General features: G+C 53.5%; 10 protein-coding genes across 11 annotated transcripts; 7 read left to right on the forward strand and 3 right to left on the reverse strand.

Moving 5' to 3' along the window:
* The first annotated feature begins 394 nt into the window (after positions 1-394).
* Positions 395-4,577, forward strand: IME2 (Serine/threonine protein kinase). Its single transcript, XM_066118115.1, has one exon. It carries the CDS (start codon positions 1,576-1,578, stop codon positions 3,718-3,720), a length of 2,145 nt encoding a protein of 714 aa, XP_065976714.1. The 5' UTR covers positions 395-1,575; the 3' UTR covers positions 3,721-4,577.
* A 1,342-nt stretch (positions 4,578-5,919) lies between these two features.
* On the forward strand, positions 5,920-8,224 carry J3458_004270 (uncharacterized protein; the record flags this gene model as incomplete). Its single annotated transcript, XM_066118116.1, has 4 exons — positions 5,920-6,110; positions 6,321-6,920; positions 6,974-7,225; positions 7,294-8,224. 4 exons carry the CDS (start codon positions 5,920-5,922, stop codon positions 8,222-8,224), a joined length of 1,974 nt encoding a protein of 657 aa, XP_065976715.1.
* Positions 8,225-8,980: 756 nt separating this feature from the next.
* Positions 8,981-10,309, forward strand: J3458_004271 (uncharacterized protein; the record flags this gene model as incomplete). Its single annotated transcript, XM_007809938.2, has 1 exon — positions 8,981-10,309. The coding sequence occupies one exon, from the start codon at positions 8,981-8,983 to the stop codon at positions 10,307-10,309; it is 1,329 nt and encodes a 442-aa protein (XP_007808129.2).
* A 300-nt stretch (positions 10,310-10,609) lies between these two features.
* Positions 10,610-11,585, reverse strand: J3458_004272 (uncharacterized protein; the record flags this gene model as incomplete). Its single annotated transcript, XM_066118117.1, has 2 exons — positions 10,610-10,759; positions 10,884-11,585. 2 exons carry the CDS (start codon positions 11,583-11,585, stop codon positions 10,610-10,612), a joined length of 852 nt encoding a protein of 283 aa, XP_065976716.1.
* A 1,438-nt stretch (positions 11,586-13,023) lies between these two features.
* On the forward strand, positions 13,024-14,645 carry J3458_004273 (uncharacterized protein). 2 transcript variants are annotated; one of them, XM_007809936.2, is made up of 2 exons: positions 13,024-13,311; positions 13,398-14,645. In XM_007809936.2, the coding sequence occupies exons 1-2, from the start codon at positions 13,235-13,237 to the stop codon at positions 14,287-14,289; spliced, it is 969 nt and encodes a 322-aa protein (XP_007808127.1). In that variant the 5' UTR covers positions 13,024-13,234; the 3' UTR covers positions 14,290-14,645. The 2 variants fall into 2 exon arrangements, with proteins under 2 accessions (XP_007808127.1, XP_065976717.1); XM_066118118.1 differs by having other exon boundaries at positions 13,024-14,645.
* A 173-nt stretch (positions 14,646-14,818) lies between these two features.
* Positions 14,819-15,313, forward strand: J3458_004274 (uncharacterized protein; the record flags this gene model as incomplete). The annotated part of the gene is made up of 1 exon (XM_066118119.1): positions 14,819-15,313. One exon carries the CDS (start codon positions 14,819-14,821, stop codon positions 15,311-15,313), a length of 495 nt encoding a protein of 164 aa, XP_065976718.1.
* BDF1 (transcription initiation at TATA-containing promoter protein) lies at positions 15,157-19,923 on the reverse strand. Its single transcript, XM_066118121.1, has 3 exons — positions 18,894-19,923; positions 16,456-18,802; positions 15,157-16,372 (listed from the first exon to the last, which is right to left on the reverse strand). The coding sequence occupies exons 1-3, from the start codon at positions 18,998-19,000 to the stop codon at positions 16,013-16,015; spliced, it is 2,814 nt and encodes a 937-aa protein (XP_065976719.1). The 5' UTR covers positions 19,001-19,923; the 3' UTR covers positions 15,157-16,012.
* On the forward strand, positions 15,323-15,658 carry J3458_004275 (uncharacterized protein; the record flags this gene model as incomplete). Its single annotated transcript, XM_066118120.1, has 1 exon — positions 15,323-15,658. The coding sequence occupies one exon, from the start codon at positions 15,323-15,325 to the stop codon at positions 15,656-15,658; it is 336 nt and encodes a 111-aa protein (XP_065976720.1).
* Positions 19,924-21,696: 1,773 nt separating the features above from the next.
* Positions 21,697-26,321, reverse strand: J3458_004278 (uncharacterized protein). The gene has a single exon (XM_007809933.2). It carries the CDS (start codon positions 25,947-25,949, stop codon positions 24,090-24,092), a length of 1,860 nt encoding a protein of 619 aa, XP_007808124.2. The 5' UTR covers positions 25,950-26,321; the 3' UTR covers positions 21,697-24,089.
* On the forward strand, positions 22,036-23,280 carry UTP5 (Small subunit (SSU) processome component; the record flags this gene model as incomplete). Its single annotated transcript, XM_007809934.2, has 1 exon — positions 22,036-23,280. One exon carries the CDS (start codon positions 22,036-22,038, stop codon positions 23,278-23,280), a length of 1,245 nt encoding a protein of 414 aa, XP_007808125.2.
* Positions 26,322-26,418: the final 97 nt, after the last annotated feature.

Here is a 26,418-nt window from a genome sequence, read left to right on the forward strand (position 1 = left end):
CGACGCTGGGTCCTCGTCAACTCGTCTCCTGATGCTCAAGCCGCGGGGCCTGCCAGTCTCTTCATCTCTTCATCTCTCTTCACGTCTCCGGGGACGAGGGACGAGGGACCACCAGACCGCGACGCCCCCTGTGAGGCCGCCCTGGGCACGCCCTATTAGCACGCCTCGTGGTTGCTCTCCTCGCTCCCCTGCGCGCCGCCGCCCCACTGGCGCCAATTCAGGTCCCGATCCTCCCTCGGCCCTCTTTTCAGCCATTGAATGGCTGGTTGACCACGGAAACCAGGCCACAGTTCACCTGGACACTCGTGCACTGGACGCCGGCCAGCACCCGCTGGACTCAAGTGCCACCACCAGACAGCACTAGTAGCCGTGTGGTGTCTCTTGGCCTCCTGGCCCTCGACCATTTCCACCAGACTGCTTCTCCCCTTCCCGCCGTTTGGCTCATTGTCAACTGCGCCTGGGACTGGGTCCATGTCCAGTCCTTTACTCTTTTCACCTCTCCCCTTTCCAATCAACCGCAGTGTTTTGCGTGGCCTGCTTGCGTCTTAATCATTCACTCATTTTTATTTGAATTTTTTTTTTCCCGCATTGCTCCCTGTGTGGCTTAAACCTCAGCTTGCCTTTCCCGGCAGTTGGTGCGTGCGCTCAGAGTAGCCAGAAGAAAAGAAGAAAAAAAAAGGGGTCCCCGGCAGCATTCGCCTGTCAGTATCACCAAAAAGCATTAGTGTCCTAGGGTCCCTTCCCACGATCAGCAGGCTCGAGCTGCAATACTTTTACCAATACCAATACTCGCAGCACTTGGATACTCATCTGCTCGAGTGCCCAAGCAGAAGTTAAACCTTGGAAAACCTCAGGAGTACCCCCTGGTCGGTGGAAAGAGGTCTCCTTTTCTGCACAATATCAACGTTATCCACTCTCATCAAAGCACGCTCACTTCAGTCACTCCTTTTCTCGCTTGCTGTCCAACAAGACTTTGTATACCTGCATGCGCATCCTGTATCTTCCCATCTGCTTGCAGCAAACTTTTCTGGATTCGACTCAAGAACGATCACATTGTTCGTTGCCGCTTCGACCACCGCCCACTCTAACTGCACAGACAGCTTCCGACCTGCTCCCTCTCCGTCTCTCAATCTGCATGCACCGATAATTCGTCCAAAGCTCCGTCGAAGAGCTTCAATCGTTTCCCCGACACCAGCAGTCCGCCCGTGGGTTTGGTTGATGCATCTCGTGCCCAGCGGGTCGATCCGGCATTGAAGGATTGCCTGGGCAGAGCCATCGCTGTCACAGCATCTCCCAATCTGTCGCGGAACCGCCCTGCTTGGATCACGAAAATGACTGTCGCCGGCGATCTAATCCATCGAAGCTCGCCCCAGAGCCAGATGGCTTTGGAGGATCGTTTCGAAGTCCTCAAGGAGGTCGGAGATGGAAGCTTCGGCAGCGTCGTTCTGGCCCGTGTCAGAACTGCTGGAGCCAACGTAGCCCGTCGCGGTTCAGTGGTGAGTTGAGCAATACACATTCGACATTTTCTGAAGCTGGCTCTAATCTTTGGCACTTCTCTAGGTTGCAATCAAATCTATGAAAAAGACATTTGATTCACTGACGCCGTGTCTGGAATTACGGGAGGTCGTATTTTTGAGGACCATCCCAAATCACCCACACCTCGTCCCAGCACTGGACATTTTCCTGGACCCTTATACCAAAAAGCTGCATATTTGCATGGAATACATGGAAGGCAACCTTTATCAGCTGATGAAAGCCAGGGACCACAAATGTCTCGACAATGCCAGTGTCAAGAGCGTGTTGTTCCAGATCATGCGGGGTCTGGAACACATTCACTCCCACAATTTTTTCCACCGAGATATCAAACCGGAGAACATTCTTGTTTCGACTTCATCTCACCAGGAAGCGTCCAACTCATTCCGGAGATATTCAGCCCTAGTCACCCCGCCGTCAACACCCCCCAACTATACTGTCAAGCTTGCCGACTTTGGCCTGGCTCGAGAAACCCATTCGAAGCTTCCGTATACGACATACGTCTCGACAAGATGGTACCGCGCACCCGAGGTTCTGCTACGCGCGGGAGAGTATTCGGCCCCTGTTGACATCTGGGCTGTTGGTGCAATGGCTGTTGAAGTCGCTACCTTGAAGCCGCTTTTCCCCGGTGGAAATGAGGTCGATCAGGTCTGGCGAGTTTGCGAGATCATGGGCAGTCCCGGGAATTGGTATAACAAGGCTGGCGTACGCGTCGGTGGAGGAGACTGGCGAGAAGGAACCCGTCTTGCGAGCAAACTTGGTTTCTCGTTCCCCAAAATGGCACCACATGCCATGGATACTATTCTTCGGGCTCCTCAATGGCCCGCCTCCCTCAGCGGCTTCGTCACCTGGTGCTTAATGTGGGATCCCAAGAACCGACCCACTTCCTCCCAGGCTCTTATGCACGAATACTTCAATGATGCCGTTGATCCTACGCGACCCAAGTCATCTGCTTCGAAGATACTGGGCCGCAAGCAATCTGACCTTGGCCGCACCGTCAAAGAATCTACCAGCACAACTCAGATCGCGTCCTTGCCCTCCTGGTTCCGAAAGTCCCTGATTGGCCGCAGCGACGTTCCTGAGCCAGCCGTTGTTCAAGTACCCATCAAAGATGCTCCCGTCCCTAGGCCTTCTCCTGTGTCGGCTGCACCACCTGTTGAGGCTCCCGCCGCCAAGGCACGAGCTCCTCCAGCCGCAAAGCGCAGTACTTGGACAAACGGCCTTTCTAACGTGGCTCCCATGCCAATTCTACCTACCATTAGGCCGATTTCACCTCTTTCTGATGCCGTCACTGCTCGAGCCAACAACGGCCAAGCTGGAATCAAAACCAAAAAGCTTGGCCGACAGCTCTCTGTCGCTTCTAGCACCAATGGCTACACTGAGATGCACCGTCAGCAGGCTGAGCGTGCTCTTAATGGCGAGACGGGTCTCGCCTCGCCCCCTAGCGGTCACAAGGAAAGTTTCTTCTCACATCTTCGAAAGCGAGCCAGGCGCTTCTCGGGACGCCACCAGACGCCTGTATCTCCCTCATACGAAGACATGGAAGCGCAGATCGGCTGTGGCCCTTGGGCGAGTAACAGGTCCTCAATGGTGGTTGATCAACAGGGCGGCCCCATTCCCAAGGCCGAAGTGTACGAGTCTTTGGATAAGGCCCTCCGAGATGTCCAGGGCAATCTGGATTCGCGATCCGCATTGCCTGCAAGCCATCAACCTACGTCCAACGGCAAACTCAAGAGACACCACTCTCTCCCTCATCAACAGCCCAGGTCTGTGGATAACCTGATTGGAGCTGCCCGTGCTGGGCCAATCTCGAGTCGCACGCGACGGGCGCAGGCAGCTCATGGTGTACAGCAGTACGAGGTTCCTGACGAAGAAGATGAGCTCCTCGACGAGGCCCTGACGTCTGCTCGACGGGCCATGCGACACATGGATGGATCTGCGAAGCCTCTGAGGCAATCCGCTAGTAATCTTGGCTTAGCAACCCCCCATCCCTATCCAAGCCCTTCACCATCTGCGAGCGGCAGTCAGGTCCTGTATGGGGACGGCCAGGAAGCTTTGACTCCTAAGCCATTGGATCTCGGCAAGAAACCCTACAACCAGTACAAGTGGCCTACCCCACCTTACGAAGGAAGCGAATGGGGAGCGTCCGCATCAGCGAGTATCTGGGCTGCTGGCAACAGATTTTAGCTGGCGCATTGCTCAATGCCTACTGCACACGGTACTGTGGGCATGATTACGGGGCATGATCACGGCCAGAACGATTTTGGAACATTTACAACCAAAAAAGATGACGTTTCGAGGTTGACCAATTGCATTTTCGCGGCGTTTTGGGAGGGACGTGACAGGCCGAACAACTCGGCCCTCTTTATTATTTTTTTTTTTTGGAACTCGCAATTCATTTTACATATTATCTGTCTTTTGTCATATACTGACGGATCGATCTTGATTTTGCATCTCAACTCGGTTACACGATCTTTACTTCACATTTTGATTCCTCGGAATTCCCTGGAGCTTCACTGTCTACACTACTATTCGATGCGTGCGCAGGATGGCCGCAGCTGACACGAGCAACCGTTGCCGTTTATTGGATCTTTTGATTTTGCCTTCTTTCCAGAATCTTTCAGCGACTGAACAACAAATACCCATATAGACTGGAGACTACGCACGGGCTGGACCTCAATCACAGCCCTTTATAACAAGCGTGAAGCAAAACGTATCGAATTAGCATTATCTTTCCCTTTGTCACACAGCTCTTATCATTTTTATTTTCCATCATTAGCGTCTGGAACGGAGTATCGAAACCTGTGTGGTAGGATGCGCTGCGCCAGCTCGTCCAACTAATAACGAAGACACACGGTCAAGCCCAACCATTAGGCTTGAAGATGCGCAACAAAAGATGGAGGACCAAGCTTGTCCTTCCTGGCTCTTGGGCTTGATTTATGTACATCAATTTGCACGCGGAAGCAAACTTGTAGAGTACTCCCCACCGAAAAGCAGTACATGGCGACTGAGGTGAAGGATAATATATTTAATTGAAAGGCATAAGTTAAAGATCCAAGACGTGGCCTTGTTGTCTAGGTGGAAATTGTGATGGTTACGAGTGCATAAGCCAGTTATGAAGAGTATTCCTGCCAACTCTGTTCGCTGCGCAGTATGGATACTGTCACATCTCTCTCAGCAGGCGCCTGCATAGAGTAGGTGGGTACGGAGTACCTAGTAGTTTATAGGCCGGCTGCCTGGTGATCCGGACATTGACAACCGATCGATCTTTTGCTCCTTCCATGAATGAGAGACTCGGTCAGGATGTTCATGGCATACATAATGAAACCATCACGTGCTATTGGCTCCAGTCTGAATCGGAGCTGCGGGAAGGTCAGCCATCAGCCACCAGCAATAACGATGGAAAGAAAAGCGCCGCCTAACAGGCAGCAGAATACAACCTGTTGACGTCCTTGCGGGACTTAAGATATTTTGGTTCTCTTTTCCTCTCTTGTCTTTCCTTCCTGAAACTCAATTGCTCTTTCTATGCCGTCGTCGGCTCTTCTGCTTTCTTGTTAGGCTCGAACTTATTCCTTGCTGCCTGTTTCGCAAGGCAGCTTTCAACCCGTCCTTCCCTACTCGAGTACGTGCGGTAGCGGGGTACTTGGGCCCTGTACTTTGACGTGGCGCAACGAAGCCATTGTGCTTTTTTTTTCTTTTTTTGGGCGGGGGAGGAAAACAATTTAGTCTCGATTCGATTAAGAATATTATTTGATGGTCTGTCTCGAATGATATTTTGTCTTTTACTGCTGAAAAGACGGCTTTCGAGCAAGGCTGCAAACTCGTACCAGGTTACACAGGTTTCAAAGCAGGACGAGAAGCAAGACGCAGGCGCAGGCGCAGGCAGCCCACTTGCCAAAGTGAGCACTTGGCCGAGTCTGTCGCCTTCACCCCACCAAGCTGGACACCAAACTCCAGACTTCAAATGTTCAGACTCAGAACCTTGGAACGACGACTTCATCACTCATGGTGACTTTAACGAAATACATCAACTGGAAGACAAGGAAGTTTTCGATTTACCGTACGTGTATGTTTTTGAGAAGGTTCTTGGACGACAGGTTTGAAAGCACGTCGTTCCTCTGCGTTGCGGCTCTGCGCGAGACGAAGTACTAGTTGCAGTTGCGCCGCCCCATCATGATACTTGAACAGGTGGCGTGAGGATACAGTTAGGAACCGGTTGGCATTATCATCTATGTGCAGCGCGCAAACGAACAACAATCAAAATCTGACGATAGGCCCGAAAGGGAGAAAGAAAGAGACAACCTTCTTGGAGCAGCGGAGACTGCTGTACTCCTCATTTCCGCGATGCAGTCAAATACCTCGACCAACCCCTCAAACGTCTCCGCCATGAACCTCAACCTACCTCTGCGGAATGCAACCACCAGTCGAAGGAACCAGGATAGTAGGAATTACTTTACTAGTTATACACCACCGAGCTCTACTGAGGCGATCAATGGGCCGGTGAGAGAGCAGCGCGAACCGGTGCCTGTTAGCGATCGCCTGATTGTGGGGGTGGATTTTGGTACGACATTTTCTGGGTAAGTACTGCTTGTGAGCGTTCACTATCTTGGGAAAAGGAAATGAGAGATTTGACAGTTTAGGCGAGGCCGTTGTTTTGGTTGATGATATGATGACGAGTGTGGTGCTATGTGGTGTGACGTGAACTGTGGCTTTGTTTTTGCTATTAGAGGCTGCACGCAATCGGCTACCGTCAGAAATTTCATAATTCCGGGACTGACACAAGACAGAGTTGCAGCTGTTTACACTTCCACCCCTGACGACATCGAAATCATCAAAACATGGCCCGGTGGCAACGGCATCACATCCGACAAGGTGCCCACAGAGGTTGCCTACGACTTTCCTGCCAATGCTCCTCCCGGAGCAGACCCAACAATAAAATGGGGATTCCAATTTCGCCCAGAGGAATCTCGTCTACGGTGTATCAAGCTGTTCCTTGACCGCTCCCAAAAGCTTCCTTTTTATGTCAGCCCCCTAGACACCGCAGCACAACTAAAACGCTTCAACAAGAATGTTGTTGATGCTGTGAGCGACTACTTGACCCAAATCTACAAGCACACCATGGACACACTTACTCGGCGATATGGCGAGTCATTCATGGTGTCAACAAAGGTTGAGTTCGTCCTTACCTGCCCGGCAGTTTGGAGTGATGCCGCCAAGAATACGACGCTGTTGGCTGCTGAGCGTGCTGGAATGGGTAGCCGCTCCGACATTCAGATGATTAGCGAACCGGAAGCGGCTGCTGTCTATACGCTGAAAGCCATACAGCCAAACCATCTGAATATTGGGGACAACTTTATCGTTTGCGATGCAGGAGGTGGCACCGTTGAGTGAGTGCTTGTCAACATTTGTGAATCTTGCTCCAAACTACTAACATCCTCAGCTTGATTGCGTACAAAATCATGTCGCTGAAGCCCCTACGAGTGGAAGAGTCTGCTGTAGGTACAGGCGGATTGTGCGGTAGCGCATTTCTCAACTACAGGTTCGAGGAGCACGTCAGAAACCGACTTGGACAAGCGCGCTTCGATGAGATGAAGACCAAAAAGGGAAGAAGTTGGCAGATGGGGTTGAAATACTTTGAAGAGTTTGTTAAGCGCAACTTCAACGAAGACGAGTACCAAGAAATTAACGTTCCGTAAGTTGTCCAGGGCCTGCTATGGCGAGTGTCGGGGATCTCGGTCCGTCGTGCTGACAAAAACGTAGCTTTCCTGGTTTAACAGACGATGAAGAAGCCGGTCTCGACTCCGGCTTTATGGTTATGAGTGCTGAGCAAATCAAGGATATCTTTGAGCCAGTGGTAAAGGAAGTATGTGACCTGGTACAAGGCCAAGTAGAAGGACTCCGAGCAAAGGGCGGTGTTGTCTCCGGCATTGTCCTTGTTGGTGGCTTTGGCCAGAGTGACTACTTATATCGACGACTGAAAGCGCATTTCACAAGCGCAGCACCTCCTCCGTACAGCGAACGGCCGACCCATGCGAATGCTAGTGCGACAGAAGGGAATGGCTCGATAGAAGTCATGCAGCCTGTGTATGCTTGGACTGCCGTTGTTCGCGGCGCGGTTTTAAGAGGCCTTGAAGGAAACATGGTCATTTCGCGAAAGTCAAGGATGCACTACGGTACCTCTTACGCGACGGTATACGATGAGGAGAAGCACTCTGTCAGCGAACGATACTGGTCACCCCTGTGGGAACGTTGGATGGTTTCAGACCGTATGCAGTGGCACATTGCCAAGGTGAGCTCCCTTTTTGACACTAGATATGTAATAGTGGGAGATGGAAAGAAAAAACTAATCTTAAAGCAGGGCGAGGCTCTGTCACCCCTGTCCCCGATTGCATTTCACTACACGCGGAATTTCCGCCCCGGACAGTCCTTAATTGTTACGGACGACTTGATAGCCTGCGATGCCGACGAGCCACCAGCAGCATATACGCGAGACCTGATTAACGTGTGTACTCTAACGACGGACTTGAATGCGGTTCCAAGAAGTCTGTTTACTCGTCTGACTACAACCAGAGGCGTTGAATTTGATAATCTTGATTTCACTCTGGAAATGATTGTGGATAGTGCGGGCTTGGGGTTTGAGCTGAAAGTTGACGGGGTAAGGTATGGGCGGGTAGAGGCAGAGTTTCATTAGGACTAGATTGAGAGTTGAGGGGGATGTGCATTGCGTGGTGAAATAGCGTTGAACATTATTTCTTGTTGGATAGGACCTTTGGATTAATAGCATGGACATGCGGGTTATTTCTGATGTGTTTTACCTTCTCATGAGCACCTTTACAAGCGCATGAACGCAAATATGTATCTGTATGTATATTTTGTGTCGGGCGAGGACGTGGAAATTCTTACACTCGGTCTTTGGCGCCATGATAAGATATGCGCTGCCTTCTGTCTGTTGCTGGACACAAGATTGCATTGGACTGTCTCGTGGAATTAGCAACGTATTTTCACCTCGGTTACTCCCGCCCATCGAAGTGTTCCATACACCCACATTGGGAAAACAAGCTTCCTTTTAATAGCTGGCAAATTTTGTTAATTCATCAGTACATGATGGCGTCAAACAAGGCATCAATTTGATTCGGGCCCCACATGCGACTTGTGCAGATTCCATTCCATGAACGACAAAGTCCCACTGTGGATGCCCATGCCCTCGACGTGCACGACTTGAATGGATGGATGACCAACAGACCTGTCCAACCAGTCCGACCGATTCGACCCGCGGAATCCCTTATCTCACCTCACCTCGACAGCTCTTATAAAACGGCGCATCTTCGCCGTGTTGGACGGGGGTCAGTTACACTTGTTGAACGCATCGCCGCCATCGCCGTGCGCAACAGCGCCAGCCATCCCCAGTCTTGGCACGCCCATCGTCACGCCCGTCGCTTTTTGCACGATGCCCGTCCAGGACACCATACCGACCCTGGTCGAATGGGCCACCTCACACGGGGCCACGCTGCATCCATCGGTCGAGGTCTATCAGGACCCCCAGACCGGCCTCTCGTTCCGCGTCAAACCGTCCGCCAAGTCGCCCGTGCAACCATACGAGCCCATCGTGCAACTGCCCACCTCTCTCACCCTCTCCTACTTCAACGCCGTGTCCGAGCAGGGCACCTGCTGCCCGGATGCCTTCCACAAGGAGTTCCTCGCCAAGGCGGCCCCCCACGTGGTCGGGCGCCTGTTTCTGATCAAGGAGTATCTCAAGCGCGACAAGTCGTTCTGGCATCCCTACATCCAGGCCCTTCCGCAGCCCGGGCAGGGGAACAAGTCGCAGTGGGCGCTGGCGCCCTTCTGGGACGACGACGAGGCCGAGCTGCTCGAGGGGACAAATGTCGAAGTCGGCATCGACAAGATCAGGAACGACGTCAAGAGGGACCTCAAGGAGGCGCGGGAGCTGCTGCGCCTGCACGGGGATGGTGCCGACGGCGGCGCCTTCAACGAGGCCCTGACGACGGAGCTGTACCAGTGGGCGTACTGCATCTTCTCGAGCCGCAGCTTCAGGCCGAGCCTGGTGCTGTCGGACAAGCAGCGGCGCATGCTGCCCGAGGGCGTGGCCACGGACGACTTTTCCGTGCTGCTGCCGCTGTTTGACATTGGAAACCACGACATGACGACCGAGGTCCGCTGGGACCTGGACAACGAGCGCCAAAATTGCGAGCTGCGCGTGGGCAAGACGCACATGCCGGGCCAGCAGGTCTTCAACAACTACAGCATGAAGACCAACGCCGAGCTGCTGCTGGGCTACGGCTTCATGCTCCCCGCCACCAAGGAGCTGCACAACGACTACACGCACGTTCGCAAGCGGACGGCCGCCGCGCCCCGGGCGTCGGAGGAGTATCTCATCTCGCTGCGGCCGCTGTCGCACCCCAGCTCCGTGCTGGCCCGCGCCAAGCAGTCGCTCACCTTGGACCCGTCCACCGCCGTGCTAGGGTCGTTTAGGCACGTCCAGCCCGAGATGGTGTGGGACATCTTTTGCACGCTCACCACGCCCGAGCAGCGGGCGGCGCTGATCCCCGTGCCCGAGGGGAAGTCCAGGGACAGGTACCAGAGAGACCGCTTCTTTTCCGGCAAGGTGGAGGGCGAGGCGAGGATGTACCTGCAACAGACGGTTGCCATTATCCAGCACAAGGTGCTGCAGGAGCTGGAGAGGCTCAACGAGACGGATGTGGAGGCCGTGGGCGGCCAAGAAGGCCGACTTGAACCGCAATCAGAGGCTGGCCCTTGATTACAGAGAGAGGTGTAGGAAGGTGCTCGAGGGCGTCTTGGAGTCGATGAGTGGAGATGATATATTCGACGATGAATATTAAGTGACGGCTTTTTTGGGATCGCGGGACAGGGTGTAAGACTAGACAATTGGGATAGAATTTAAAACAGGGTCGAGGAAGGAGGGAGGGGCATCGTGAAGCGAGAAAATTGGACCGGCTTCTGGAGGATAAAGGAGAATGAAACGAAACATAATGTCGTACGCTCTGGATATATACAATGGGTGTACATGTACTCTGGCCGAGTCTCCATATCACCGACCTTAAATACGACTCTGGACAGCAGCCTGTCCCAAAAGCTGGCCGTATACAGCAAGCTCCAGCTCATCATACAACTTGGCCACAACAGGGTCGCCGTTGGGCCGAACATTGACAATAAGAACGCCTGCAATGCCCGTCTTCGGGTCAACCCACTGCAGAGAACGAACAAGAGACTGTTAGCTTTCCGAGATGTACACCCATACATGGAATGATTTTGACAAACGGGTTTTGACAAGGCCAAATAAAAAAAAATAAAAAAAAAAGGGAATAACCCACCCATCGACTGTTGAGAATCCCGCTCCACGCGATACTTCCCGCCTTCCTCTTGCCTGGTACATCCTCAACATTCAGCATGCCCCCCAGGCCATGGTCAATATTCGTGCCGGGCTTAAACTCGGGCGCAAACGTATTGTGAACCATGGGGTGGAAAGCAATCGTCCTCAGATACTCGGCCTGCGCCTCGTTCAGCTGCGGCTTGAACATCTCCCTCATCGTCTCCTCCGAGACCAGCCTCCCCGCCAGAAACGCCCGGAGGAACAGCGCGTAGTCGCTGGCCGTCGTGAACCACCCGCCGCCGCCGGACTCAATCTCGTGCTTCTCGGGGGTGGGCCAGTACGCGGCAGCGAGCTTCCCGTCCTTTGTGCGCTGGACGTTTTGCGCGGTCCTGGGCGCCGTGTGTGGGATCCTCTCGGGCCAGAAGCCCGTGTCGTTGAGGCCGACGGGATCGAGGATGTTCTCCTGCATGTACTGGCCGAGGGATTTGCCAGTGAGGGCCTCGAGGACCTGGCCAGCCCAGTCCAGTCCGACGCCGTATCCCCAGCTCTCGCCGGGGGTGAATCGCAGCGGCGTGGTGACTTCTAGCTTGGACCACTGAAGGCGCGAGACGTTGCGGTTGGGCTGGGTGCGCGACCACTGGAGTAGGACCGGGTCGGAGAACTCGTAGCTGAAGCCGGATGTGTGGGTGAGCAGCTGCCTCATGGTGATGGGCTTGGTGTTGGCCTCGATGACGGGGTTGTCACTCTCGTCAAACTCACGGAGGATGCTGGCGTCCTGGAGCTCCGGGACGAGATGGCGTAGGTCGGCGTCGAGGTCGAGCTGACCCCGTTCGACGAGCTGCAGGATGGAGATGGTCGTGGCGAGCTTGGTGAGGGAGGCTACCCATGTGAAGGACTTCTCTGTGAAGAGGGGCGATTTGAGGTCAAGATGGAGGCGGCCGGATGAGCCGCTGTAGATGGTCCCTGCAGACGGTTGTCAGTGTTTGGTTTGTGGAATGGGCATGATGGTGAGGTGACTTTTGTTGGTGTTGAGAGGGCGGTGGGTTGGAAACTTGCCTTCTTTGTCCGTCACTACGAATGCTGCACCGAGAAGCCTGTCTTTCGTGTCCTCTCCCTGGACAGTATACCGCCTCAGGATGTCATCGAGTCGGTCCATGTTGGCGGCTATATCTCAATTAGGCCCTAGGATGTCCGTCCAAAGCTTTAGACGTGATGAGAACAGATGACAACTTGGGTACGTTGCCGACGACGCATGTGCCCCGGCAGCGACTGACATGAAGATGGACACTTGTAAGTTGTTCAATACCTACAAGCCTTTAGAATCATTCAGGATGGGGAAAATGAAGAGGGCGGAGACGGGAACACCACTCCCTGCCCCAATCCGCCAAGATGGTTCTCGCCGAGATGGTTGGCCATGCCCATGATTGCCTCGGCAAGTGGCGGCCGTGAAACAAGCTCTAGAGTGGGAAAGAGCAGGTGCGGGGCGGAATAGGCCGCTCGACAAGGAGCCACGGGCCCCAGATGTTGCACCGCCCATCCCGTTTCTTGATCCTCCATGGCCGTCCATCCCGTCCATCCAATTCCATCATTCCACGGATGGTGGGAAAGGAAATGGCGTCCCTTTGTGCCTGGCAAGCTGCGGTTTTGCGCCGTCATGGCCCCTCGGTGTGTTGGGGTATGGGGTAAGACATGGTCTGGCGCGGCAAAGGGGGGGCTGCATTGCATGCATGTATCGGACCCGGCAGCCATTTCGCCCATCCCTTTGAATGTGTTAAGGTCCATTTTTCGTACCAGGCAGGGGTTCTGGCCAATGAGAAAAACCGTGTTAAACGGTACAAAGTCTCACTAAGAAGTAATGTGATAGTGTAAGTACTAGTAATATCTAAATTTACAAAGAGTTACATCTTCCTAGCGTGGCAGATATGATTAGTGAAGAAGTACCTGTTAGGTATCGCAGAAACGTGGGTCCAATACATCACTTGGACCTTAACACACTCAAAGGGATGCCGTTTCCCACGTTGTACAGGCGACAGGGAACACAGCTGACTAACAAGTAGCTGCAGTGCTACTCCGTAGTAATAAACCAGGCCTGTAGATACTTCGTGGCTTCTTGTGGGCTTCCATTGTTCTCCTGAGCCATCTTCGAGGTTCAATGCGGTTGGTTGAGGGGCATCGAGCAACTCCACAATAGCCGCTTCAACTCACCTTGTTTCTCACCTCACTCACCTTGCTCCGTCGACTAGGAATAGCAGCAGCTTCAAGCGCCCCTGATCACCAAAACCTGTCGCTACGTGTACCCAAGTGACAACTCTCCTTGCTGCAGTTCTTGTTCTCGCCAATTCATTTCTCGCCATGGCCGTTGCGGCTGCCCAGGACGGGTCTCCTCGACAACAACCCTCATTGCTGCATCTCATCGCCCTCGTTGACAAGTGAGTGCTGGCGTCATTTCCGCGACAAACTTGCGTGGATTCGCACAACGAAAGCCGCCGCCAAGCACCGTCTAATCATACTACAGCGTGCCCATTGACTTCGAAGCCAACTGCACGCCTTATTACCGCCTGCACCTAGCTCCCGATCCCAGGACCCATGGCTACATTCATCCCAAGACGGTAAACTCCATGCCGTGGCCAGCGTCATTCACAATCAACCACGACGCTCGCCGGGTCACTCTGTCTCCTCCCTCACCAGACACCTCGCTCTCCTTGTCTGCCCACGCCAATGCCGCCTTCCAGGCCGCCATAGACGCCGCCATAGACGGCAACGTGTTCCCCATGCTCAACGGCATGCACAGCGAGCACTTCCTCCTCATGGGCGCCAGAGAATTCGTCCGAATAGAGCGCTTTGCCGCGTCCTTGTTCGGAATAGCTACCCGCGGAGCCCACTTGACGTGCTACGTCCGGGGCCCCGACGGTCTCAAGATATGGGTTGCCAAAAGGAGCCCCAAGCTATTCACATATCCCGGCATGCTGGATAGCACAGTGGCAGGCGGCGTCAAGGCTGACAACTCGCCATTGGACTGCATCCTCGCCGAGGCCACGGAAGAAGCGTCGCTGCCAGCGGACCTCGTTGCGAGACTGGTCCGTAGCGTGGGCGTGCTCACCCTGGCGAATCGCAACCCACGCACGGAGCTGCACCACTCAGAGGTTCTCTACGTCTACGACATGGAACTGGAAGAGGATATGGTGCCGAGTCCTCAAGATGGTGAGGTAGAAGAGTTTGTGCTGATGGACTGCGCAGAGCTGCGACGCAGGATGTTAAATGGCGAGTTTAAGCCCAATGTTTGTCCCATCATGATTGACTTCTTGGTGAGGCATGGGGAGATTACGCCCGAGGGGGAAAGGGACTATGTTGAAATATGCAATCGTCTGAGGAGAAGACTCCCCGTACCGACTGTGCCTGATCGATAATGAGTAGCCGAGCGAGTCACTTCACACATGGACGAAGGGGGCTGGGTGGTCTCGCCATATGGCTATCGCTCTGTATCTACAATAATACGGAGTATACTACATGGCATTAGTGTGTACTTGTCAATGGGCAATACATTTTGCCGCGGACTGTGGATAGTGAAGATTAGAACAAGGAGATAGAGTTTGGCCACATGCAGCGGTGCGCAAATAAGCATGAATGTTCCGATTCCCGAAAGTGTAAATAGGTACGTATTCAGGGCAATGACACGGTATTTGTCCGCTCGATGCGCAGCAAGGCGTCCCAAGGCGTCCAACTAGTAGCGTGTTATCAACCCTCAGTCGACTGATGCGACGACCAATCATTGGGGGCGGCACTCCTTCCAACATTGACTGACTCTACCAGACGTGTAAGTGACAAGTGCCGGCGTACATACGCTATGTCGGGTTCCATGGCTCTGTCAAGCCCCGGGGTACGTACACACAAACTTAACGAACCTAAGAGCAAGCCAGCATTACAGTCATCCTCCAGATGTCCACTTGGACACTTGCATCCAACGATGCTGGTACCGCTGCTGGCTGCTGGCCGTCCCCATTCCTCTGCCGTCCACGCCCTCTCATCCTCTGCTCCTCCAAGTCTTCCCCCTATCGCTCCATGTTCTCATCAGCCATCCTTGAACTCCCCTTTTCTCAGCTCTCCCTTTTCTCTTTTCCCTTTTTTAAACTTCCCATCTCTCCTTACTCTACCACCTCAGTTGTACGAAGCTCATCTTTTGCAGCGCCATTGTTTCACTGCGTCGTGTGTCGTATCCATCCTTCTGTTACGATGCCTTCATACACCATCAACAACAACATTGCCGCCGGAATGCCGGCGTTTTTCTCGAAACCTGCAGCTGGCAGCCCACGCTGCTGCCACTGGGCTCCCTCCCAAGGATCGGGTTCTTCATGGAATTTGTCGGCATCGGACAAATCGCGGCCACGGCAAAGCTTGCACGACACGACGCTTTGCAGCAAACATGCATATTGATTGGCCTTGATGCCACGCAAACTGCCCATCATCACTACAGGCGTATGTCAGCCGACCTTGGGCGTTGTTGACCGCTATGTGTGTGATCTCCTAGGTCATGGCAGTCACTTGGGAGGCAATGTCGCAGATGATGCGGTACCGGATCTATTTACTCGACACAAGCACTCACAACTATTATACACTATCGCCATCCTACAATATAGCAATGGAGCCTCGAGGCGCCAACTGCTAGCCCCTTCGTTTTATTTCAGGCAAATACCAATCATTCAGGAACCCCCGAGCCGATATCATCGTCGAAACGCCCAACGCCCTCCATCAGAGCAAAAAGGGGGCGGGAATAAATAAGGCAAATACTTGCTGACCCCTCATCCGCAGCCATTTGTCGTCTCCTCCAGCAAGACCCTCTGAACGGAAGCCAAATCGCATGAAAACCCCTGTCGGCTCCATTCTATGCAATGAGCCCGAACCCTGTTCCCCCAAAAAGAAGACCATATGGCCAAAAAAAAAGGAAAGACTGCAACGACTTCATAAGCCGCCCAAGGTCAGTCGGTGCTGCCCCAGATTAGAGACAACATCTCATGTCCTGATACTTTGCACTATAGCAAAGCAAAGAGTGCAGTTTCAGAATCGATTCCAACGCCGACACCATCCAATAACCTCATTTATTCGTGATCAACAGCCCGCAATTGATAGCAGAGCCTATTCTTCCTCTGAGTCGGAATCGTCACTGGTTTCCGCTCCATGTGTCAGTTGCGCCACCCTGGTTTCGTCACCAGGCTCCTGGCCATCCTTGTACAATCCGCGGAGTTCCTTCAGCTGCGCAATACGTGCCTCTTGTTCTTGTGCGCTCATGGGTTTATTCTTCTTGGATTTTCCTCCTGCTGATTTGCTTGCAGTGGCAGCCTGTTTGGCAGGAGGTCGATTGACCTCTGTTGATGCGACAGGCACTGAGTCTTTGGCAAAGTTGGGAAGAGCTTTTTTGCAAAGTTCCCAGAGTTTCAGAAGAGCGTCGCTGCTCAACTGATCGATGTCAAGTTCAAGCTCGCCATCATTGTTCTCCTAATGGTGCCGTTAGCAATCACGCTCACACACGCCCATCAACCATGCGACTGGTCCCGACATGGTACACGTCCATAACTTACATTTTGGCCAGTATCACGCTTAATAATGTCGATTGCCCGGTCAAGATGAGGCCCATCCAAATCATTAATAGCATTTGCAATTTGGTCCTTATCTGCCGCGGTGAGACTCTTCTTGGGGGCAGCCTTTTTCGAGCCTCCAGCCTTCTTGGACTGAGCGACTCCGCCAGTGGACTTTTTGCCACCAGAGCCCGCGGTCTTTGACTTGGCGGGCTTGCCCGCTTTCTTCGGCTTGTCATTCTTGGCTTTGGTACGCGCCAACTGGATTTCCCGAGCTTTCTCAATCAATGTCTTCTGGATCATCTCGACAATATTCTTTTGAACATCAATCATGCTTTGGTTTGCCGTAAGGAACATGCTATTGAGCTTCTTCGTTTCTTCCTCAAGCTTAGCTTGAAGTTCTTCGACGGCCCGAGTGTCGACAGGAGCATCAACAGCGTCCTCGCCATCCTCCTCTTCATCCTCTTCGTCGTCGTCACTAGCGTTGGACGCAGAGGCAGGAGCATTGGCCTTGGCATATTTTGCTAGCCAAGCATCCTTGCCCTTCATCTGTGCAACGTAGAGTTCTTCCAGTTGTTTGGCAATAGCAGACACTGGGTTACCTTGCTCAACAGGTCCATTGAATTTGTAGCAGTTGTCAAAAATAAGCCTGACAGTCTTATCAAACTCTTTCAAATTCGAGATTTCACCTCCAGAGAGCATACGCGACGCTTTGTTGAGATCCATGGGCTTTTTGATGACGGAATAGTAATCAGGAATGTTAAGTCCTTCTGCATCTACAGGATCCATGAACCAGGCATTCAACTGGTGATTCTTTCCGGACATTATCTCGGCAAGAACTTCCTCAGCGAATTGGAGTTCAGGCTTCAGCTTCTTGCGGGACGGCTTGGTTGTGTAGTCGATATCTTTGGGCTTTGGAGCACGCACTGTCCGCTTTGGCCTATCACCTTCTGTCGCGGTTGAGCTACGACGATCTGCAGAATGATCTTGCGTAGCAACCACTGCGGGTTTGTTTGCAGGTGTCTCTGCGACCGGGCTAACAGTAGGTCCTGCGGATTGTCGGCGGGCCGCGTCGGCATTGGCTACGGTACGGGATTCGCGAATGGGTTTAGCCTTGGGTACAGCTTTTGGCTTTGCTGGTTCTTCGGAAGGTATGGGAAGCACCTCTTCCCAAACAGCCCTGACAGCCGTGACAGCCGACGCAGTGATATCGTGATGCGGACCATTGAATAGCAATGCATTGTCAAAAATCAATCTTAAGTCGGATCGAAATTTACCATAGGTGCTGTACGGGCCGTTCAAATCTCGCAGTCCCCTTTCCAGTTCCGCGAGGTCCATGGGCCGATCGACCTTGGCGACATAGCTATCCCACAGAGCCGGCCACAGTTTCTGTACGGAATCTCTAAAGTGACCACCAGCCTTGGTCTTCTTGACACGTCCAATAACCTTTCGCATTTCACGGCGCTGAAAATGAGAAATCTCTCGCTTGTTGGTTTCCTCGTCCAGCCAGTTTGACAGCTTGTTCAGGGCAGTGGGCGCAAGACCGGGGGACTCAGTACCAGAAACAACCACCTCAGCCTGAGCATCTGAAGGGACATCAGTCGTAGAGGGCACGGGAGCGGCCTCGTCTTCCTCTGGCTCAGTCCTGGCTCTCTTGGGTGCGGGCTCCTCGCTGGCATCATCCTCCCTCTCACGAGCAATTTTGACACCAGGGGCATCGTGCATAGGCAAGTCGCCGGTGGGCTCAGTAGGCGAAATGGCTTTCTCAGCAGTATCAATAGCCAGCTGCGACTTGCTGCTTGGGCCAAGGTCTACCTGGGAAGTCGGCAAAGCGGTGGCATCCTGCGAAGTAACTGTGGCCTCACCGGAAGCTGATGGCTCGACAGTTTTGTCAACCTTCTCGCTAGGTACGTCGGTCATCTCTGTGTCTTGCGCAGTGTCTGATGCCAGCTTTTTGGCAGATTCCTCTGCGGGAGGCTTAACATCAGATTCCTCGACTGCCGGGACAGCAACAACACTTTGTTCGGGCTTTATGGTATCAGATGGTTCGGTCGATTTCTTCTCCTCTTCGTCTAACGCCGGCGGTGGTTTCTCTGGCTCCTTTGATTCGGTAGCCAGGCCCTCCTGGCTCTCCAGTGTTCCAGGAGCCTCAGAAACGGGCTTCGGCTCTGAATCACTTCTTAGGGTCGGCTCGTCTGCCAGTTGCGAAGTCTTGGCAGGCTCGGTTGTTTTTGTCTCCTGAGTTGGAGGGCTGTTGCCATTAGGTAGTGATTTATCAGCCTGTTCACGTGGTGACACGGCTCTGGGCTCTGACTGGGGTTCCGATTGTGGCGCACTGTCGTCGGCATGGCTTCATTGGAAAACTTGTCAGCCACTGAGGGTAATGAACCAAGCACGATGCAAAGAATCGAAGGATCGAGGTGGACCAAGGGGTGACTTACCCATTCAGCTCCGACTTTTGTTCATTTTGCTGCTTCTCAGGCACAATGTCGTGAGGTTTCGGGTCTAGCACAGGAGTGTCCGGGCCAGACGATTCCATGGTCGTCATCCGCAATGACTGCGCACGATAGGGCTGCTCAGTCCAGAATGTATGGTCGCGGCAACGGGATGTAGAGCAATAGCACGAGTTCTGCGCCAGAAAGGGCGTCGACAACAAGGGGCGCGACAGACCCAAGTATTGGGGTCGCGATGCGCCTTTATATATAGCTGCGCAGGCCTTTTGCGATGGCTCCAAGTGGCTAGGAGCTTCGGTGGCGATGAGGGCCGGCTGAGGGCGAGGAATGTTTAGCGAGTATTGCAGCTGGCACCAGAGTTGCGATGCAATACCAAAGTTGATTGAAATAAACAAACGGGTGACGGCAGCAACAGATACAGCGGCGCAGCTTGGATTGGCGTACGCACAGTTGACAGCGTTGACAGCCGTTGACGGTTGGCAACACGCGCGGCGCAAACAACAATGGCGTTTGCGAGGGTCGCGACGATGCGGGTGCAGCGCGGGCGACGGGCGCGATCAGAAAGCAGAAAGTAGCGGCGAAAGCTGCGACAAGCAAGCGAGGATTGTCGACAAGCCAAAAGGGAAATAAAACAGATCAAAAAGGGCAAATGAAATACGACCCCAGAATATTTCTATTTTACGAGGGAGCGAAACGGAAGGCAGGTGGCGGTGGTTGGTCGCGACTGAGCCGTGAGCTGCGAGCTGCGAGCTGCGCCGTATGCGGTGGGTGGTATGCGGTCGGTGTGTTGCTCGAGTTCGGTGCGTGCAGTTGCTACACACCACGGCTGGAGCTGGGAGAGCAGAGGTGGGAAACGGTACCAGAGCGGTACGCAAGCGGTACCGGCTCCGCTCTGTGAAAAGGGGAGCGCTTGCGGGGAAAAGTGGTCGTTCGGGAAGTACCTCGGAGGATCCTTTTCAGGTGCAGCGGGTCGCGGTGGCCGGAGGGGGCGAAACGGGGGCGTCTGCGAGGAAAAGCGCGTGCACGTCAGTTGAATTTTGCCGGTCGGAGGCGCGAAGGTATTTATGAGGGAGAAAGGCAAAGTCCGCCGCGACGTTGACTTGTGACTATCGGGGCGCCGGGAAAAGGCTGGGGGGAAAAATTCACCTCGGGGGGTGAACTCCAGCCACTTGCGCCACAGCCCGGCCACCTGGTGGGCTGTCTGAGGCCCGATTGGGAAAAGGCGCTAGTCCTCTTCCTGCGCGGGTGAGGGAGAGAATGAAGGAGCTTCTTCCGTGGGTAAAAATACTTTGTCATCGACAGGTCGTGCATGACCAAGGCACGATGACCAGACATTGACATCAACAGGGCAAAGGTAACGGGTGTGGGGTTGCAAGAGCGTCTATCTACACCGAATGTAAGTTATGGTTATCAGAGGAGCCCATTCATTGGACTGTCGGCGTTTGGCAGACCAAGGGAAGGGGACATGAAAAGCCCGAGGAGGGTCTGCGCAGACATTTAAATAGTCGGCCTTCCCCCGCGAATCGACGCGGTGAATTGTCTTGTTGGCTTTCTGCTTGCTTGAGGCTGGCTTCGACCGACGCCGGGCGCGCACACTCGGAAAACCAGCAAGTGCCGGCAAAGGGTGTTTCGCTGATGTTTGAGTTGTGTGTTGGCATATGCCCGGTGGTAAATGTCAGTGTCCGAAAACCCGACTATGACGACTACGCTCGCGTGCCATGCTTCTTAGAATGCTGCTAGTAAGATAAGGATACGCTGAGTCTCCTAGACATAACCTTATACCAACTGGCATGACTGTGTACATGACTAGACCACGGCCAATGTGAACAAATACGTATCTGTCACAGCTTGGACCAAACAGTGAAATTATCTAGCTGCAGAATCGCGGCCACTACTTATAATTGATTGACTGCGTACCTCGAGTGGGCTGGTCAGCTTTTCACGCGAATTGTTAGATTGAAGCTGTTGAACTTTAACCCCTTGCATGAGTTGAGCCGTGGTTTACTGACGACATCCAGCGCAATTCAGATATCCTTGTAAAATATACAAGTCCACAGGTTGCCAGTCGCAAATCCGATTGCCCATGATTTCATCAAAACAATAGGCCCACATTCCACGTTTCCCACCTAAACGACTTACACGTATGCTATCGGAGCTATAAATGCACTTAAAGGGGATATTGGCCTACCAAGAATCATCGTTCAACCGGGGCAAAGTCCAATCAGCCTGTGGCGCATCATCTTGCACGGCCGTCTGCCCTGTGGCCAGAGTGAAGTGGACACCGCAAATGGGCCTGGCATGTAGGGTAGGCCTGTGGTGAGTGAAAAATTTTGTGGCCAGATCCTACTTGCCCCGGTGGCAGCCAATGACACCACGCGCCAGATGGCGCCCTGTGCATGACCTCATTTTCGACGACTGGGTCTAATTCCACGCATGCAGCCAATCATCGTGTTGCCTTCCTCCGAACTAGCACTGGACTAGGCCTGAGTGTGCAGTGGGAGACTGACCAATAATGAAGTGTTCGCAAGCAGGGGGGCCCAAGAAGGTAGCCCCAGCCTGCCCTGTCCCTCGGCCCCTTGGGGGGCCCCTACTCTACGGATGGGCACAAGTCACACGAGTGTTTGCGGCCAAGTGAAGATTTGAATGAGTCATCCAAAAAACTTCAGGAGGCATGAAGTCCGTAGCTCTATCTAATCACCATGTGACCCAGCTATCTTATCGATTTGGTTTGCTTATGCCATCCCTTATCGTTCAGGACCGTACCTTCGATTGTGGAGACAACCACCAGCAGACGTCGAGCCCAAAAAAAAGTTCGCCCGTCCAGAGTTGCAGACCGTGAAATTTTGCAACCAAGTCTGGGTGTTTCTCCTGCTGCTGGTGCTTGATATTGATCGTTGCCGGCCTCACTCCCACACAGGCAAATCAATCATTGCATTGCCTCCCACTACTCCATTCTCCCATTCTCCTTGATAAATTCTGCTATTGGGACCTGGTGCATCCGCATGATTTGGCATTTCATCTCTTGATGTATTCTTTCCTCCCCCCTCGACTCTCTCTCCATCTAAACACGAGACACACCGCATCACCACGCACTTAATACAAATTACGGCCTTCTACATACGTTTTTTCAATGCCCATGTCGATGAAACGAAAAGTGCCGGCCAAGCTGGCGGCGCCGGTTGTCAAACCCAGCGCAAAAATCCCTACAAAGACCACCATTGACGAATCTCGAACATCCGTGGCCACAGCCGATGCCTTGCAAGGTTCGCAGATGGAGGCTATTGAGATCTCCTCCGATCCTGATAGCGATGAGGATATTTCCGATCTGGAGGATAATGCAGAGGAAGGACACACCAATGGCGGCGAGGCTGTCCCGAAAGCAGCCGCCGCCGTGGCCAAGGTTAACGGCACGGACCCAAAAGCAAACGACCACGCAGAGCCTTCCGGCTCTGACGAGGAGGAGGAGACATCACCGTCATTTGGAGAACTGTTACGAGGCAACGATGCTATCGACGTCCCAGCCTTACTCCAGCAATCCTTGTCAGGTAGCAGGACAGCGCAGCCCGCACGGACAGTCATTGTGCCGCCTTCTCACCAGTCGCTCACGACTGTCTTGACACAAGCGCTCAACACAGACGACACCGATCTCCTCGAATCCTGCCTGCATACAACCGACATCACCACTATTCGAAACACGATCGAGCGGATAGACAGCTCCCTGGCCGGCATCCTGCTCAACAAGCTCGCCGCCCGCCTGTATCGCCGACCCGGCCGTGCGGGCAACCTCATGACTTGGGTCCAGTGGACACTCATCTCACACGGCGGCGCGCTCGCATCACAGCCCGATGTCGTCCACAGCTTGAACGGCCTACAAAAGGTATTGGCGGAACGCGCCAAGGGGCTCAACAGTCTCTTGGCTCTCAAAGGCAAGCTCGACATGCTCGACTTACAAATGGATCTCCGACGCAAAATGCAGCGAAGCACAGGTCTACTACAGCAGGGCGAGGACGCCGATGATGGGGAGGAAGACGCCGTCTGGGTTGAGGGCGAAATGAACCCGGTCAGCAAAAAAGACCTCGCCAACGGCGCCAGGTCAAGGAGAAGACGTGACGACGGCGACGACGACGACGAGCAAGACCAAGATAACGAAGACTTGCCCATGACCAACGGAGTCGGAGACTCAGAAGACGAAGAGGAGGACTCGGACGTTGCAGAGGACGACGACAGCGAAGTCGCCGAAGAGTCATTGGACGAGGATGAAGTTGACCATGAGGATGTAGACGATTCAATGGGCGAGGAGGAAGAAAGTGACGTCGAAGCCGCTCCGCCGTCAAAAATGCAGAAAGTAGGCAAGTCATTTTCAAAGAGGAAATAGATCCCTAAGGTACGAAGAAACAAAAATGGCAAAAAAAAAATTCGACGACATATTCTCACAGGATAGAGAGGGCGGGGGAGGCCAGCACGAGCAAAAGAGCCCAAGAACAGAAGGGAATGTAAATCACAGCCTGGCTGTTATGTGTTTTTGGCTCTCTTAGGTAGTTTGACGAGGTGGCCTTTGGAACAACGGGGAAAGCTATTTTGGCTTTACGGCGTTGATTTGTAGATACGGGGCTGCAATGATGAACGGATACAGTTGCCTGTTTTCTCAAGACGTGACGCGCGCCACCAGAGCACATGATTGCGAGGACTGTCTAACGCTGATGAAATACCGGCTGGCGCAAAATATGGAACTACCTGTAAACTACTCCGTACAGTAGGATCAATGGCTCCCATCCAGCTGTCCAACATGACACTGTCTCCAGAAACGTGTAAATTGACACCTCCTTGGGAGGACACCCGCACAAATGTAGACATGTTCAATCCGATTTTCGTTCCAATGTGAAGAAGAAGAAGAAAGAGTATTCCAACACGGGTCTTTTGTAAAAACTGGACCGCTGAATCAACACCCCAGGATAAACCCGCCATCTTGTCTAAGCTTTGTAGAATAAGTGTAATCCAAGCAATGCCCAGTGTCACCTAGTGACAGGGCGTCAGATTTTGATCGGCATGGGTAAGAATATATGGTATGTATGTTCTCTCGCAGTTTATAAAATATTGTCGCTTAGTGTATGTGTATGTGTATGTGTCAAGATAATAGCGTGCACTGATGTGGTGAAGGAGGGGGGGAGACCACGCAAAGACGCTTTATATGGCCCAGCTGCCCCGTCGTTCTCGTACACCCCAAGCCAGAGGGTCGAGGTTATCAAGATCCGGGTGTTGTCGGGCCCATTCTGTGATGTACATCCTGAGGGCCTTCCATCTCGGACACCGGTCGTTCTCGGATGTTGCCTGCAGACTCATCTCGAGCATGTGACCCTTGGCCATCTGCCTCTCATCATCCCTGCAGAGTTCCTCTACGGCAACTCTGCTAATTTTGGACAGCTCTCCGTCAAAATAGCGTGCTGTGGCTGGATAGCCCAAAGACAGGTAATTGTATACTTGGGTGACGAATTCGTCGTCGAATTCCGCGGCAATCTTTTCGTCCAGCTCTACCTGCGCCTTTTCGCGGCGTAACCGATCGTCCAGGCCGTGCAACATATGCAGGCCCTTGGACTGGCCGGTTCGAGACCGATGCTCTGCACGAGTAGGGCTCGTATTGTTCAAGCTTTCAGACGAGTTGGACGACGAAAACATGGATTCTGGTTCGTCGCTCATTGACCGGGAGTCGAATCCCGCGCCGTCCCGGGGGCTAGCTGGTGGGTAGGGAGTAACGAGCATGTTCGCTCCGTGCAATTCCGCCGGCACAACATACTCGGTATTCGACTCTGACCTGCAGCAGAATCCTCTCCAGAGACCGCCTTGGCCTGTGACATCTCGATTTCGGTCTTTGTAAACGTCGTGGTTTGCAAACGGGTGGTCCGTCTCCAACTTGGTCTGTTTCGGGGACGGACATCGCCGAAAAGTCAGGTCCTTGCCGAGCATCGGAGGCGACGCGACTTGCCGCATAAGATGGGGCTTGGGATCCTCCGGTTTCAAGCCAAATGGCCCAAATGGCCGGCCGAATCCCACATCCGGGCCGCGGTCTACCGGGCGAAGAAAGGGGCTGTATCCGACGTCTCTCTGGTCGGGGGACGGCCGGCTGTAAGCCGCATCCCCGGGTTGAAATCTGTTACCAATCGTAAAGGCAGCATCAGGCCGTGAAAGAGGTGTCAAGGAATCCCTGAGGTCTTGTAGTTCAGCCATAGAATCTCTCCTGTCCTCGGGCGGGATTCTATTGGTCGTCGTCCACAATGGATCGGGAGGTACAGGCAGATCCATCTTGTCCAGATCCGAATCTGTCCGCATTATTGTATCCTCATCCACACCACCAAACGCCATTTCATCGTCACCCCGCTCATATGCCAGTCGCTCCGCATGGCTTTGCATGTGCTTATGCCACCAGTTGAGCCCCAGATTTGACGACTTCCTCCGAACCCTGGGTTGAGCGCCATTGTCTTTGTTTTGAAAAGTGTTTTCTGCAGAATTGTCGCTCTCCGAACTCTCTCTAAAGTAGAAGTGAGCAACGCCGCCCTCGCGAGCTCTGCTGTTGGGGAACGCAGCAAGTGCAGCTTCTTCCATCTGCCTTGCCGCCTCCGTGGCAGCAATTTCTAACAGGTACTCTTTGACACCCTCATCCTCGGATTCTCTCCTGGTCGGCGGAATCCATGGAATCGATTCATCATCTAGTGCCTCTCCATGTTTCCTCCTAGGCTTTGGTTTTGCCGCGTAAATGTGGTTGGTGTAGGGGGTAATGTCGGTTTTATCAGTCGGCCTGGTAGCCGGGCCCGGGTCGCCGACTCTCCTGGTTCTTCTAGATGTCTCAATCAGCTGGGGCTTAAATCGACGTCTCTGTCGTGGTTGTGGCATCGGCGGCGAGGCAGATCGAGGCGATGGCTCAGGCGTCAACTCCGGGTTCGGCCCACCTGGTTGTTGCCCGCCGGGTTGGGTGCCCCTTCGGTTCGATTGAAAAGTCGTCTCTATCGGGACCGGGGCAAAGCGGCGCTTCGCCAGGTTTAGGCTTGCCATGATGGGCAACTATTCGGAGGCTGCGTGCGAGAGGAGGCCTTCGTGGTTGTGGCTCTCAATGACAGGAATGGGGGGAAGGCAAGCACGCAACGAGGCACGCATCTGCGTACAGCAAGCCGGCGACCCTGGACTTGTCGTCGTCGTCGTCGTCGTCACGGCATGCAAACAAAATGGAGCGATAGGAAGATTCGGTCGGGATTAGAAATCCTGAGAGGATCGAAATGGGCATTGGCGAGAATGCGTTGCCAAAAGGATACTCGACAAAGTAAATGAGGGGTCAGGGGTCGCCGTGCCCGATACAACCAGTGGCAATCTGTCTGGGTGCGCAATCAGCGACATGGCCACCTCACGATGGTAATAATAAAGAAGGGATCTGTGAGTCTTCCGCTTGTTCCTTGGTGTGGGGCACAGAAAGTTGTGGCCGTTGGTGGGGTCTCGAACCATGGCACCGGTGAGGTTGAAAGCAGGC

This window comes from Metarhizium acridum (assembly GCF_019434415.1).
Source record: "Metarhizium acridum strain ARSEF 324 chromosome Unknown scaffold_29, whole genome shotgun sequence".
NCBI lineage: Eukaryota > Fungi > Ascomycota > Sordariomycetes > Hypocreales > Clavicipitaceae > Metarhizium > Metarhizium acridum.